A 15,726-nucleotide genomic window follows, 5' to 3' on the forward strand; every position below is an offset into this window, starting at 1 on the left:
GTCCCGTCACATGGATACATGAGCATTCATCATTCACACATCGATAGACACGCAACCATTCACCCTTTCATTCATTCGTGCATCATGAAGACTCGACCATTCATCCTGTCATTCACGCGTCCGGCCGGTCCGAGAGGCCGCAAGATCAAGAGTTCTTACTTGGAGTCCATTTTGGTGACCTTCCTGGAGAAGAACTCGTCCACGCCCTCGTCCACCCGCCCCATCAGGCCGTTCTGCTCGCCGTCCTGAGGCGGAGCGTTGCTCATTTGCTGCTAGAAGGAGTCCCGGCGTCAGAGACCACCTTTAAACCGCCGGGCTTCATAAATGCCTCCCGTACTCACGGGTACTTTACTGGAGTGCGTCTTCTTGTTTCTCCTCGGCCTCAGTTTGGTGAAGTGCTGGAGCTTCTTCTCCTCCTCCGACGGGAGCTCCACCATGGCGCCCGCCGGGCTCGCCTCCGGCCTGGGTTGCGACGGCGTCGGCGGGGTGCGTGACGAGGCCTGGGCGTCCTCCACGTGGGCCGGGACGTCCTCCAGAGCTTTGTCCAAGTCAAACTCCATTTCTGGGGAGACGCACACCTTCAGTGTCCCGACGGACGTCATAATAACAATAATCAGAATAAAACATTTTATTGAAGGGCGTCTGAATCCTCACTGGAGGACAGCGTGCGGGGACATACAAACAAGTGCGTGGAAATGAAACAATGACAGTAAAAGCAATGAAAAGCAACAGTGGCAAAAAAAAAAAAAATACAAATATAAATAAATTTACGCATCTACATATATTTACTCATATACATATAAACCAGGGGTCAGGAAGCTATGGCTCTTCTGGTGATGCCATGTGGCTCCCAGACAAAAAGAAAAAATCAGTTTGGAACTGATTTTAAACTGATTTTTGTGATATTTCTTCATAATAATTTTAGGGTTAGATGGAAAAAGTTGATTCGCTGTGGCGAAAAAGCCAAAAGAAGAAGAATAAGATTTCTTCATGATACTGTGTCATTTTAAAGTAAACAGAAATCGGTTTTGAAGATAAATTTCACGGGTCACCCGTCGGTCGGGTCGGGAACCGTTGGCTTCCGAGCACGTCTGGGTCGTTGGAAAGGTGAAGAAATTAATTTTATCAAATAGCCGACGACTTTATCCGCATCAACCCTCGTAACGGAAAAGATGGCGACAAAGAAAAAAAAAGACAATGATTCCCGTGCGTTCCAGGCTGCTGGACGGAGGAATTTGCATTTGGATCTGCGGTTTGTCTAATATGCTATGATAAAATTGCATCGATGAAACGGTCAAATATAAAGCGACACTTCGAGCAAATCCATGCGGCGCCAGAGGTGGCGTTAAAAGTAAGACGGATTTCATTTTTTGTGCGTTAAAAATAGTATGTGGCTCTCGATGAAATATATCAAGAAATATTTGCCTTTTGTGGCTCTCCCGGTCAAAAAGGTTCCCGACCCCTGATATAAACACACACAGATATGTGTGTGTGTGTGTGGGAAGCAAACCACCATCCTTCCCATTGCAGGGACACACTCATCAGCAGAGGAGTGTGTTTCTGTGCGAGCCGGGAGCCTCGGCAAAATATAGGTCAACGCTGTCAGCGTGGGCCGGCTCGGAGCGGACGTCCGTCCAATCAGGAGGCTCCTCCTGCTTGCACGCCGAAGCGTCCTCAAGCAGGGCACAGAGCATGTGTGTGTGTGTGTGTGTGTGTGTGTGTGTGTGTGTGTGAATGTTAACTAGCGTGGGAGCGTCTACTCACCGAAGGCTCGGGACACGGGGCGCAGCATTCTGCTGTGGATGCTTTTCCTCTTGGTCTTGGGAGTCATCTGGAAGACGAGCGCATTGTCAGCAGAGACGTTCCTCGTGCGCTTCGGCAGAAATGAAAAAACAACAACCGATGGCGAGGAGGAAGAGCGAGGAATATCTAGCGTGGGCGGGTGGCCAGGTGATGGATGGGGAGTTAACTGTGGGCGCTTCAGGTCTGCGAGCGGAGCCGTTAAGGGTGTTAGAATCGCCATTGCATTCGGGTTTCCATATATAATGTGAAAATAAATGCAACATAAAATAACCAGCAGTCGTGGCGGCGCAGAGCAGCTAAAGGACAGGACGCCGCGGACACAGACAGGAAGTGTGTCGACGCAGGTTATCTTAAGTGCGCCGGTGAACGGTCGGCACGGCGACGACCCCCGGACACATCGCACATCAACGGGAAGGGTTAGGTGAACATCATCAGATGCGTGAGGGGATGAGTGAGGAGGAGGAGGAGGAGGAAGACGCATTTCTAAGGAAAAGGTGCTGCAGGTGAGGAGGGTCGAAGAAGAAGTGAGGGAAGAAGAAGAAGAAGAAGAAGGAGAAGGAGAGCAGGACAGGCCAGAGCTACTTACACCGGTGCAGCAGAGAGTCTCCGCGGAGCGAAGGTGGGAGGAGGAAGAACAGGGAGGGTTGAAGAGAAAGAAAGAACAAGCAGCATAAAGGCCCGGCGGAGGCTGAATCCAGGAGAGAGAAAGAAGGTGAAGAGGAAAGCGAGGGAGCCGACAGAAGAGCGAGCGCGAGCGTCGACCCGCCGTTCCAAAGACCTACCATGCACGTCTCCAGGTCCTCCAGCCTCTCGCCCTCCAGGATCTCGGCCGACGCCCGTTTGGGGATCCTCTCCTCGGGGACGTCCGGGTCCGCCGACTCCTGGCGCAGCAGCGGGCGGCCCCTGCACACCAGGTGCTCCGCCTGCAGACAGAAGGCCGCCGGAGACGTTTGCGGGTGAACTTCTGGGGCCGGAGCTCCGAGCCGACCTACCAGGGTTTGCTGCGAGCCGGACAGAGCCTCCAGGATCTCATCCACGATGCGGTCGGACAGGAAGGACGCCAGGCTCAGCTTCACCTCGCTGGTCGGCGGCGACAGAGAGGGACGGGTCGGAAGACGGGACGAGATCCGGAGACGAACGAATCGAGCGCGGACGGAAGCGGCACCTGATCTTGTTGATGATGTCCACGCCGGATTGCTCCAGGAGAGTTTTGGTGACGAAGCTCTTGGGCACCATCATCTTGGCCGAGCTGGACTTCATGAGGTCCGACCTCAGATGGCTTCTCTTCATCACGTGGGGGCACAGAGACTCCGCGGCGTCCATCATGGTCTCCAACAGGGTCTGCAAGGACAGCGGGCGGGGGGGCGGAGGGGGGGCGGAGGGGGGCGGAGGGGGGCGGAGGGGCTGCACGTTAGCCGCTGAGCTCATTAGCTCACATCCGGACAACGAACTCCTGGACTCGGGGAAGAACCCGGCAGAACCCCGTGCAGACACGGGGAGAACATCAGGATCCAACGGGGGACCTCCTCGCCGCGAGGTGGAAGCACCAGATGAGGGCGCGACTTGAAATAACGCGAGGTTTACCTGCAGCTGTTGGTCCATGACGGCCGTCACCTCGCCAGCCATGGACTCCAGTTTCTCCTGAATGGGTCCCACCGATGAACTGTTGACCTCCTCCCTGGATGCCGACCCGAGGTGGTAGAGGTTGGGGAGAAGCTGAGGAGATGCGGATCCACGGAGGGCGAGACAACTTAATACGTGGAAGCGATAGACGTCGGGGTGAAAGGCCGAGGTCGCCGGGGAAACGTTCCCTCACCGTTTTGGAGTTCCTGGCGTCTTTGATGAGGCTCTCCGCTGACCTGACGTCTTCCAAGATGGCGTCCGTTTCGGAGTTCCTCAGGGAGTTCAGGTGGTCCTGCACCTTCACGCAAATCCTGTCGATCATCTGGAAAGCACAGATAAGGCGTCGGGCGATCGGCGCGCTGAACGTCGCACGGCGGCACGAGGAACATCTGGATCACCTGCTGGGTTGTCGTGGTTACGATGCCCTGCTGCAGCCGATAGGCCTGTTCTTGTAGGTACTTCCTGGTTTCGTGATTTCTGTACAGGTAGTTCTCAATCTGTGCGACAAACAAGGTAGACATTACACACATATACACACACACACACACACACACACACACACGTGTATATATACATAATCTGTTTTTTAACAAACAATGTACATCTAATATAATAGATTGATCTGAGCTGCAGGTGTTCTCATAGATATAACATCAGATTACATGCAACTATCGGTAATTTGATTATTTTCAAGTAAATAGATCAATAAATGAATACAATTTGCAAGTAAATGTAGATCTATAAAATAACATACATCTAATATATCAATCCAATATCAAGTAGGTCTAATAGCTGCTGCTGCTGCTGTTGGAGTTGGAATAACAGAGTCACTATTGTTGCTAGTTTAATGATTTTGAAGTAACTAAATAAATATATACAGATGTGAGTAAATATATAGGTCTCATAACTGCAGGTGTCATCTTCGCTATGACAGAAGATCTGCAGCTGTTCCTAATTTAATGAAGATAAGATTGACCTCATCCATCCCCACAGGAGAAATTCTTTTGTCACAGTCGTGAAACAATGACAGTAAATATAAATAAGACAATTAAAAGAGTGCAAAACACATCCACAAAATAGAGACATCAAATATGAATAAGGATAAAAATAGACAGCAAAATGAAAAAAAACATTTTAAGGAAATAAATTCTAATTTATATAACTTATACACACACACACACACGTGTGTGAGACAAATGGAGGCCGAAGGGGACGTGTCTGCAGAAGCTGTTAGCAAACCTTCAGTAAGGCGTCCTCGGTCTTCTCGGGGCCGGCCTTCAGAGCCTGCGAGGCGTCGATGATGGGGATGGGCATGAAGCGGATGGTGAAGTTCCTGATGGAAAACACAGCCGGAGGACATCGGGTCAGGACGCTCCGCCTCACACACACAGGAAACCACAGAAGGACGGCGGGCAACGGGATATCTGACGTTTTTATTATCTCAGAGAGGGATGAAATGAGGTCGGGGCTGCATACACAAGATTAGCAAACACACAGGATATGAGACGAACCAGGACTCCGGTCTCTCACACACACACACACACACACACACACACACACACACACACACATACACACACACACACACACAGTATCAACACAACCATGGGCTCCATGAGAGAAAGTCAAAATATATTTTGAACAGTAAGTATGATGCACAGTTTAAGCTCATGGATTCTTGTCAGCATGTGTGTGTCTGCATGCACGAGTGTGTGTGTGTTTCCAAAGCTGATGCGGCACTGGACACGGCCCGCTCCCACAGCTGCTCTCACGCCCGTCCAGTAAATAGCCGTGCCGTGGCCCCATTATCCCGGCTGATGCGGAGCTCCGCCTGGCCCGTCATATTCCCAGTAATTCCAGGGAGGCGGCGGCGGCGGCGGCCGGAGGAGCCAGGCTGCACAGCAGATCCAGATCCAGATCCAGCAGATCCAGCAAAATGACGAGCGACGCCAAAAGCAGGACCAGCGGGCCGAGATACGGGTTTACACGGTCGCAAATGCACCGATTGATTTTTCTTTTTAAGTTAAGATCGGCAGACGCGCCGGACGGATTATACGGCCGTGACCGTCGACACCGGAGAGGAAAACACCCTTAAAAGATGACAAACGTGGCGTCGCAGCTCGCGGGCGGTCAGGGACGCACACACTCTGGGGAACGCCATCCCATCCGGGGGGAGCGTTTGTGCACGTTGACGGAGGCGTCGCTTGTCGAACGCTCACGTCTGTTTGACGCTTGAATGACAGCGTGAACGGTTTCATGTCTCCACGTGTGAAGGACGGGCTGAACGGTCTTATTGGTGTCTGTGTGAGTGAAAGGGTGAACCGGCCTCCGCCCAACGCCGGCTGCATGGAGCGCAGGGCGAGGCTGCCGAGAATCATGGATGAATGAATGGACAAAAGTAAAAGTCACACACACACGAAGGCAAAGACGAGAAGCTCGGACGATGCGAGCCTGAGTTTCTCTGAGGGGAAGCGAAGATGAAGGAGTGAGTGAGTGAGTGAGTGAGTGAGTGAGTGAGTGAGTGAGTGAGTGAGTGAGTGAGTGAGTGAGTGCAACCAAACACAGACGCATCCCGGGAGGAAACGCAACATTTCACGTCACGCAGACTCAGATCTCCATCAAATGAAAAACCCTTGTTCTCCTCGGCCTCCATCATCTTCTCTCTCTTCCACACGACACAGGTTTGCTTCCAGAAGACTTACTTCTCCAGAGCGGCTGCAACGTCCTGCAGACCCTGAGGGCTGGTGTTGTTCCTGTCCCAGATCACGGTCCTGGACACACACAGACACACACACACACACACACACACACACACACACACACACACACACACACACACACAATGCTTCAGTTGGGCTAAAGCCGGCGGGTGGGATATCTTGACGCGTCTCCCTGGCGTCCAACCTGAGCTTGGAGTTGATCTGCAGGGCCTTGGCCAGCATCTTGGCTCCCATGTCGCCCATGGCGTTGCCGCTGATGTCCAGGCGCGTCAGCGAGGAGTTGCTGCCCAGCGCGTTCAGGACGATGGTCAGGTCGCTCTTCAGCCTGGAGTCGGCTAGAGACAGAGAAGTGAGGGGCTTAAAAGGGGCGGGGGGGCGGTGGAGAGGGGAGGGGAAGAGAGATCAGGATTATGGATTATGGATAGAAGAGTGGAATAAGCAACCCTGAGGAACACTGAGGAACTCTGAGGAACCCTGAGGAACCCTAAGGAACACTGAGGAACCCTGAGGAACTCTGAGGAACCCTGAGGAACACTGAGGAACACTGAGGAACCCTTAGGAACCCTGAGGAACTCTATAAGGAACACTGAGGAACCCTGAGGAACCCTGAGGAACACTGAAGAACCCTGAGGAACACTGAGGAACCCTTAGGAACCCTGAGGAACTCTAAGGAACACTGAGGAACCCTGAGGAACCCTGAGGAACCCGGCTCATTCACTTTGAAATCAAGCAAGACTTCCAGAGGAGATTCGTCATTTCAAATCTCTTTAAGATTTGAAATCTGGAATGAAAAAGCGCAGAGGAGGCTCTCCGAGGCTCTCCGTGCACGGTGACCATCAGAAGGGGTTTTGGAGGACCAACGCTGTCCAATAACTGCCTCAGACACACTGATGGAATCATTAGACTCCAACTGCATAGTAGTCATACACACACACACACACACACACACACACACACACACACACTGGAGACCCAAGAACCGGATGTGTGAATGAATCACTGGACATCTCAGTGACGGGTGAATGATGATGGTTGCATTTCTAGGTTTGGCTGTTCCATGGATGGATGGATGGATGGATGGATGGAGATGATGGATGGATGGATGGATGGATGGATGGATGGATGGATGGATGGACAGAAGGACAGAAGGACGGATGGACGGATGGATGGATGGATGGATGGATGGATGGATGGATGGATGGACAGAAGGACAGAAGGACGGATGGACGGATGGATGGATGGATGGATGGATGGATGGATGGATGGATGGATGGATGGATGGATGGATGGATGGATGGATGGATAGCTTGCAAGCTAACAGCCTGTTTTCATGGTGATCACCCATCAGAGCCGGCTCTTTGACTTCCCGCCCTTATTGGGGTGTGTGTGTGTGAGCGGACACACGCACACACACACACACACACACACACACACACACACACACACACACACACACACACACACACACACACGTGAAGATAATACAAGTGACCCTGAGAGGAAGCGTGGCCCCACTGGAGGCCCTGCAGAAGAAGAACACGTTGCCGTGTCTCCGGAGGAGTTCTGCGAGCAGGAAGGAGATCCGTCCCGCCTTATCTGGCGTTCACGTCACCCGTCGCACCTTCTCCGATCCGAGCGCAACGCCAGGATTGGACTTCCCGCTTTGTGAGACAAAGAATCGTGAGGAAAGCTGGAGTGTTGTGCGTCTCTTTGTCTCCTCCCTTGCTGGGAGAACCTGGACGGGTTCCAGGGCGCAGAAGCCTGAACCTCCGCCTGGAGCCTCCAGGTTCCGCGTGGGCGGCTGAAAAACATAAGTGCCCTCCAGCGCCGGCGGTAATTACACGTATCTGACATTGTCTGCGGCCTCCCGTGCTTCTGGCTGCGCTACCGAAACAGCAACGCATTTTATGGTCTTTATGTCGCGGCGCTGAAGCCAGAACATTCAAACTCCCACTGGTTTTTGTTTGAATCTATTTTTCGCGCCTCCAAAAGAACACCTGGAAAAAACGATAACCGGATTGTGAACGTCCGCGGCAGCAGGAGCAGGTCAGGGAAACACATGCTGAGGAACGTTTGATCATAAACTACAATAATACTGATGATAATAATGACATCAATGAATGATATGAAACACTATATTAATAGTAATCCAATTATAATAATGATATAACTTGATCATTTAATATAATATTAATTGTACTAAAACTAATAATAACAATAATTTAATAACAACTGCATTCATAATAATATTCATATGATTATAATACAATAGTAAGATAGTAACATAGTAATACGAATTATTAATAATACAGACAATCTAATAACAATCCATCCATCTTCTTCTGTTTAATCTGCACTCAGGGTAGCAGGGGATGCCGGGGCCTCATCTAATAATAATAATCCTAATAATAACAAAAACAGTATCATTAATAATAAAAGAATGGCATCATAAAATGACAATAATAAATTCAAAGAGCGCTTTCCATCAAAGTGCCGTACCAATGAGAAGTGTCATTAGTTGGACACAAATCAATCAACATGACACCTTCCTTTCTCTCGCCTCGGAACGCCATGAGCTCAGAGACCTTCTGCTGAACTCCTGGGTGTTTCAGGACGGCGGGAGGAAACCGGAGAAGCCGAGGTTTGCCTCGGAGAACGTGGAAGCCGCACACAGAAACGCCTCGCTGTCGGCGTCGAGCCCGGACTTTCTCGCGTTGAGGCTAAAGCGCTAACTAACCGCTGCGCCGCACGTTACGCAACGGCAACTCGGTAACCCCCGTCGGAGGCTTGGAGGCCACGCCGTGGGATCAGAGGGCCGCCTCAAACTCACCGATTCCTCTTCCTGAATCATGTGAACGAGGCCGTCCAACACCGGGGCCAGGTTTCTGAAACGAGACAAAGGCTGAAATAATTCTCTGGATGGGCGGATGATGGGCGGATGATGGGCGGAGCTCTCCCAAGCAAGGTGGCGCCGCCTTACTTGGACTTGATGTTGTTGAAGTTCTTGCCCAGAGACAAGTGTTTGATGGAGCGGTTCTTGGCCAGCCAGACCAGCAAGGTGGACAGGTCCGAGTCCAGGCCTGGAGGTGGAAAAGCAAACGCTAGCGTCGCCGTGCCGGTGGATTTTACGGCGGCTAAAAGAAGCGAGGGAACGCGGCGGCCGGCTTCCCCTCACCGTTGTCGGATATATCCAGACTGGTGATGTTGGGTATTTCCGCGATGCAGCCTTCGAGAATCTGAGAGCCTCCGGATCGCAGCTGCAGAAACAGAGGCACCAGCTTAAAGGAAAGCGGCGGGCGGGTTTAGCGAAGAACACGTGGCAGCACGAGGCCCCGCATCTGCCACCAAACACAAGTAGTGACGGGAAAACAATGTTTGGGAAAAGTGAAATGAAACACACGCACAGGACGAATGACGGCAGGAGCTCCACACATTGAAACGTGCACACGGATCCACCACCTCGTTTTTTATTGATGATTTCTACGGGCACGGCAAACAAAACACCTTCCTGAAGAACTATTTGTTACATTTCCAAACAAGCGTGGGTGAATTCCTTCCTTCATTCGTTCTGCGCCACACGTCCACCAACCGTTCACTCACTCATTCACTCTTTCAGTCTCTGCTCAGTCCACTGCATGTCGAGGAGCGTGAGAAGACGCCGTGGAAAAGAGCTGGAGACCCAGGAGCTTCTTTCCGCATCAAACTGTAGAAATGGCAAAGTGCGACGTGTCGGGAGGGTTTGGGGTTCAATCCTCCCGGAAGCGACGTCTCCAACTCCAGCCTCGCTTGCGCAAAGTCCCGGCACCGATCCTCTTGCGATCCCGCCATCATCCCACCCGACAACATCCAGGAAGAGGTTTCTAAATTTATATTTTGGAAGCTCACTTTTCAAACCGATTAAGCCGTAGCCACGTGTGCCTTCGTTCTTCGTATTCAATAATCAAACAAGCAAAGTTCTCGGTCACTGAAATGCCGTCGCCTCGTCTCCGCCGCGGCGGCTAGTCGGGCCTCTTGCGAACGGCGGCTGAAATAATCTTGAGGAAGATGAACCCTTTGAGGCTCTGCATCTCCTTGTTCAGCCTGGTCTTCATCTGCCTGGTCAGCTCCCAGCAGTGGACGCTCACGGGGCTCTTGGCGTTGAGCCGCGAGCGAGGCTCCTCCCGGCGGGGCGGCGGCAGCTCCCGGACTCGAGCCTCTCCGGCGGCCACGTCCCCGAGTGTCGCTCCGTCGCGCAGACCCCGCAGCTTCCTCTTCACCTCCTGCCGCTGGACGCCGGCGAGCGTCCCGTCGCGGAGGTCGTACCCCGGACCGTTTTCCGGCGGGACCTCCGGGGGCCGCGGCTGCCGCCGGACGGCGTCTCGTCGCCCCGGGGGGTTTTCATTGGGCTCCATCCGCTCGTATTTCGGCCTTTTTTCCACCAGATCTTTAAGGCTCTGCAGCTGCTTCTTCATGGTGCGGCGGCGAGGCGCTCCTGTGGGAGAAGAACCCGGTTCTCTGTGGGCGACGCTCGGGGGAGGACAAGCGATTCGCTTCGGAGAAGACGGTGATCTCGTAGCCAAAGAGGAGGCCATGAGCTCATACTCTTCTAGAAGCCTCGGGCTTTGTGACATCAGCCTTCGGGCCAAGGAGAGCTGTGGTGTCATAGCGGACATGATGGAGGCGAGGTTGGCTTCAAAGCATCTCCATGGATACCAAGCATGTTTCCACATTGTGGCACCGCATGGCTGCACAAACTGTGCGGCAGATTCATCACCGCGTACCGACACACGCCGCTGGATTTTCCTCGGTGCAGGTTATTCCCGGCGACCCGGCGAACATCGCCGAGTTCGACCGCCGTCTTTTTCTCGTAGAAGTCGCGACACGTCGCCTACCGCGAGTCCCAGGACGCTCAAGCATGAGCCGACGGACGACAAAAGAGTTTTCAATCCAACCCCCCTCGAGACAAAACGGAACGACACAAAGCAACAAGAATGGAGAAAAGGGCATCTTAGAGGGCGTTTTGTACTTACGCAATGGCCGAGCTTACAGAGGCATTGGGGAGGAGAGAAGAGTGTGTCAGAGAAAAGCCGGCAATCAGCAAACACTGAACACAGATGCTTAAAAATCACACTCCTGACGGCACGTCACGCTGTTCCCACGCCTGCATTCCATCAGGACGCTCGGGGGAAAAGGGAAAGTGTTGCATCTGAACGGCGACGGGCCGGACCAGGGTTCTGCTGCAGCTCTGCCGGCTACCGCGCTACGACCACGGCTAACGGGTACAGAAGAGAGGAAGGACCGCACCATATTTGGACGATCGTCCAAATATGGTGAGATGAAAAGGCTCGGATCGGTGACGAGTGCCGTTGTGACGGGACGAGGCGAGAGGAGGGGGATGGATTGATTCTTCATCTGCCTCCATCTAACCCTCTCCTAATGTCCCCTTTCACTTCACCCATAAATCTCCTCCCTGGTCCTCCTGGAGGCCTCCCATCTCAGCCCTGGCTTCCCCTCCTCTGTCCACGTCCAGACCGTCTCAGAGTGACCATCTCTTGAACGTCCAACACGTGCCGTCCACCTTCATTCCTTCATGTGGTCTTACCTCACAGCAGCTCAGGTCCAGGGACACGTCCTTCACATTGGGGTTGCTGGCCAGGCCGAGCAGGAGAGCTCTGCAACCACACACACACACACACACACACACACACACACACACACACACGCCTCTTGATGGCTCGTGACCAACTTTAATTTCTTTAAACTTGCGGCAATTAAAAGTGGCGTTTGGTCCCGAAGGTCAGGGGTGAGTCGGTTTTGACGGGACGTGGAAAAAGGGGGATCTGCTCACTTGAGAGCGTCCGGCGGCAGCTTGGTCCCGGACATGTTGATGGCGCTGAGGGACTCGGCGCTGCTGAAGAAGTGCTTGAACGACGGCGGCACCTCTTTGCCTTTCCTGCGGGAACAGGGAGGCGGCGTCATGACGGCGAACGGGAATGCACGTCACACGCACACACGCGGGCCGGGCCGTAACGCCGCCCCGACACCAGCAGGTGTCACCGCTGCGTCCACAGCCGAGCTCCAGTCCCAACAGCGAGAACTTTCGGTAACCTCCTGCTGCCTGTCTTCTGCAGAACCTGGAGGTCACGAGAAGCTCACACACACCTAAACCTTGTCTCAACTAAAATACAGGCTCAGACACGAGTCTGCAGCCTCCACCTTCACACTGACATGGATTACATGAACACACACACACACACACACACACACACACACACACACACACACACACACACACACACACACACACACACACACACACACACATTCACTCCGGATCTCACCTGTGTGGAAAGATGCTCTTTGACACGTTGAGAACGGAGAGGTGTTGGACGGAGCCTCGCAGCAGGGCAGAGCACACCTGGGTGTCCGAAACACACACACACACACACACACACACACACACACACAGATCATTGTCAGAATGGACACAATAGATGTGACATGTGTTCTGCATTTTTAAAAACTTCAAACCTAAAAGCTTTGAAGACATCTAGATGTAACTCCACCACAGCTATGCTAAGCTTCTCGTACCCGCATCAGTACACCTCACACACACACACACACACACACACACACACACACACTGTCAGTGTAAGGTGCTGTTGACCGCACCTGATCCAGGGAGCAGTCGGTGTTGGAGAGGTCCAGGGTGGCCAGGCTGTTGGGCTGAGCCAGGAAATGGTAGAAATGCTGAAACCAGAGTGATGAGAAGACAAGAAGATGGTGAACCAGGATTCGGGCGGATGAGACCCGCAGACCGGCATCTCGCAAAGGCCCCCTGGCAAACTGAACCCCCGCCAAGCGCCGTCTTGGCTCGGTTCATTTGGCGATCTGGGTGATCTTCCTCCGAGCGGTTCATTATTCTGTCTCATGTGGCGCGGAGATGAAGATCTGTCTGACGGCTCTCCGTCCCTCACAAACGCCGCTTTCGGGCGGAAAAAAAGTGTGAAGAGCTGTCCAGGTGGAACCTGGTTCCAGGAGCCCCCTCTCTCCTGCAGGAGAACCTTTGGTTTTGGTAGGCCTGATGTGGTGTGAACATCTGCGACGTGCACATCGAACACACCGCTGAAGAAGAAGGGGAGGAGGCCAGATGGACAAGATGGAGAGCGAAGCGTCGATGTTCTGCATGGTGGGGTCAATAAGCGTTTTATCTCCTCCCTGCGCTGCTTTGCCGAGCCAAAAACCCCGTTCCCGAACCGCGGCCCCTTTTTCGGGCGAAACGTTGACGTTCCTCCTTGAGTCCTGGAAGCTCCTGTGTGGTGCAGCAGGACAGAAGAGCTTGGACGTCTTCCATTTGTCGCCGGATCGCTCCATTTTCTCACGAGAAAACAGCTGAAGAAAGAAAGCGCCGTAGTTTTGAAAAATGTCGTGGTGGCCTATGAGTTCCACAAGCACACGAGTGTCTGCAGACGGAGGCCGGAGCTCCACGCAGCCGGTGGGCGTCTTCCAGAGGCCACGTGTCTCGTTGATCTTCCACGGGTTGATGGAGGCTCTCCCCGACCATCTCCATCTCGGATGGATTTTCCATCACCGGCGCCGGTGTGCAAAGCCCACGCCTTTTTTGAGCCCTTCCGTCGCGGCGAGCTCACAAACCTCTGACTTAGTGAGGAACTGATGAGGTGAACGTTTCCATGAGGCTTCCACTGATGCAGCGGAGCCACGGGAACCCGTGACCTTCTGTGCAGCTAATACCAGGGATCCGGAGCTGCTCTGACGTGGAAATGGTCTTCTAACTTGCAGGATTAAATTACAAAGAACAGGTGCCTGTGTGTGTGTGTGTGTGTGTGTGTGTGTGTGTGTGTGTGTGTGTGTGTGTGTGTGTGTGTGTGTGTGTACCTGCATGTCGTCGCCTCTGAGGATGTTCCCTGAGAGGTCCAGATGGACGAGGCTGCTGGGGATGGAAGGGTTGGCACTCAGAGACTGGCAAAGGCTGTTCACCCCTAAAAAAAATGACAAAACAGACACACACACACACGCACACACACACACACACACACACACACACACACACACACACACACACACACACACACACGAGAACAGGTGGAAGCAGCATCAGCGTGATCGCAACCCAGAAACCCCCCGCCGGGTCGCTTTATCGGTGAAAATGTGGAGAGGAGAAGAACCCCGGTCATGGGAGGGGACGCGAGTTCACAGAAACATTTGATTTTGGCTGGAAAGAAAATTAAATATATGAATATTTATAAAAAACGGTGCGATGGAAGCAGCACAACATCAGTCTTAACCGACAAAAGCTAAATCTAGCGTGAGACAAGGCTAACTCAGCATTAGCATCCCGGCGGTGGCCACACATTTGTCAAATTAAAACTATAACTATAACTATAACTATAACTATAACTAGTGGACACGGGGTGTAGTCCCACAGTTGATGGGATGGTTGCCGGGGGCGGATCTGTTTAGGCGGCGTAAACTCAGAAAGAAGAACGTGAAATAGTCTTCATTTCCTCTCTTTTAGCGTCTGAGAGGCGTTCGGACGGCGAGATGAAGACGCCTCAGTTTGAGCGTCGAAAGCGACACCTTATTGACGTCGGGTGGAACGAATGAAGCCGTTCTGAGCTCATGTGTTCATCACGCCGCCGCCTCATTCAAAGAAAACAGCAACAGAAGCTCTGGAGAGCCTTCTAATGTGTTTTCAGCAGCGGGTGTCTGGAGATGGGCTGTAGGTGTGAGCCGCGGGGGATCGTACACACACACACACACACACACACACACACACACACACACACACACACATGCAGAAATCTCAAAAAGCTCTTTTCAAATCCCACTCAGTCAGCCAGATGATCTGAAAACGACGTGCCGCCTCGGCATTCTTCATAAAGACGCGGAGAGGAACTGACCTTTGGGTGAAACTGAGGTTCTGGAGAAGTTCAAATTCTTCAGCCCCGTGCGGAGTTTGGCGAACTGAGCCCCGAGGGAGGAGATACCTGCAAAGCGGCCGAGGTGGGGGTTGAGATTCAGCCTCAGCGGCGTCATCCAGGCGTGCAGTTCTCGGAGGAAGATGCAAATGCAAACTAATCCCTTCCTTATGGATGTAAGCTTTTATTTTCCCGCCAACATGCATAATGCAGCCGGGCGGCTGCTAACACACCTGCCGGAGGAGATGATGAGCAGCGCCATCGCATTTTCATTTAATTACATGCGGTTTATTTAACGGTTAGCTATCAATTAGCTTAGCTGTTAGCTGGTAGCTCTTCCATCCTGCGCTAACAATTATTCCTAGCCCGACTGAGTTTGCCTTCCCTCTTCTGGAGGCAAAGACTCCTTCTCTGCGGCCGTTCGGCCCGGCCTGAGCCGCTGCCTACCTCTATCCTCCAGCGGGTTGTTGGCCAGATTGATGCTGGCCAGTCCTGAGTTGGCGTTGTGCCCCAGGGCAGCGGCGAGCTTCTGCGCAAAGTCCCTGAGGGGAAATGAGAAAGTGACATGACGGCGTCAGACTCCTGATCCTTAGCGCCGTTGTTTTGTTTCCTAACGCCGGGGCTATCGCGTCAGCTCCAACCGCGTAGCCGTTAGCGCTACT

General features: G+C 52.8%; 1 protein-coding gene across 4 annotated transcripts in view; it reads right to left on the reverse strand.

Annotated features, from left to right (window-relative positions):
- Positions 1-15,726, reverse strand: part of LOC147229170 (F-actin-uncapping protein LRRC16A-like) — a 55,877-nt gene that overhangs the window by 4,895 nt on the left and 35,256 nt on the right. Inside the window, exons 11-33 of one of the 4 annotated variants that reach the window (XM_086156002.1) lie at positions 15,512-15,606; positions 15,047-15,133; positions 14,022-14,125; positions 12,798-12,875; positions 12,467-12,543; positions 11,974-12,078; positions 11,728-11,797; positions 9,322-9,403; positions 9,127-9,226; positions 8,977-9,031; positions 6,331-6,503; positions 6,129-6,197; positions 4,666-4,759; positions 3,825-3,923; positions 3,620-3,748; positions 3,388-3,519; positions 2,969-3,144; positions 2,796-2,883; positions 2,586-2,726; positions 2,390-2,407; positions 1,765-1,831; positions 342-562; positions 160-269 (exon numbers count right to left, since the gene is read on the reverse strand). In XM_086156002.1, coding sequence (XP_086012128.1) covers positions 160-269; positions 342-562; positions 1,765-1,831; positions 2,390-2,407; positions 2,586-2,726; positions 2,796-2,883; positions 2,969-3,144; positions 3,388-3,519; positions 3,620-3,748; positions 3,825-3,923; positions 4,666-4,759; positions 6,129-6,197; positions 6,331-6,503; positions 8,977-9,031; positions 9,127-9,226; positions 9,322-9,403; positions 11,728-11,797; positions 11,974-12,078; positions 12,467-12,543; positions 12,798-12,875; positions 14,022-14,125; positions 15,047-15,133; positions 15,512-15,606 — 2,370 coding nt within the window. Of the gene's footprint in view, positions 1-159; positions 273-341; positions 563-1,764; positions 1,832-2,389; positions 2,408-2,585; positions 2,727-2,795; positions 2,884-2,968; positions 3,145-3,387; positions 3,520-3,619; positions 3,749-3,824; positions 3,924-4,665; positions 4,760-6,128; positions 6,198-6,330; positions 6,504-8,976; positions 9,032-9,126; positions 9,227-9,321; positions 9,404-11,727; positions 11,798-11,973; positions 12,079-12,466; positions 12,544-12,797; positions 12,876-14,021; positions 14,126-15,046; positions 15,134-15,511; positions 15,607-15,726 lie in introns of all 4 variants that reach the window. The other 3 variants (XM_086156001.1, XM_086156005.1, XM_086156003.1) reach the window with 3 other exon arrangements.

Source organism: Fistularia commersonii, chromosome 11, assembly GCF_037954325.1.
Source record: "Fistularia commersonii isolate RoL2024-O1a breed Wild chromosome 11, RoL_Fcom_v1.0, whole genome shotgun sequence".
NCBI lineage: Eukaryota > Metazoa > Chordata > Actinopteri > Syngnathiformes > Fistulariidae > Fistularia > Fistularia commersonii.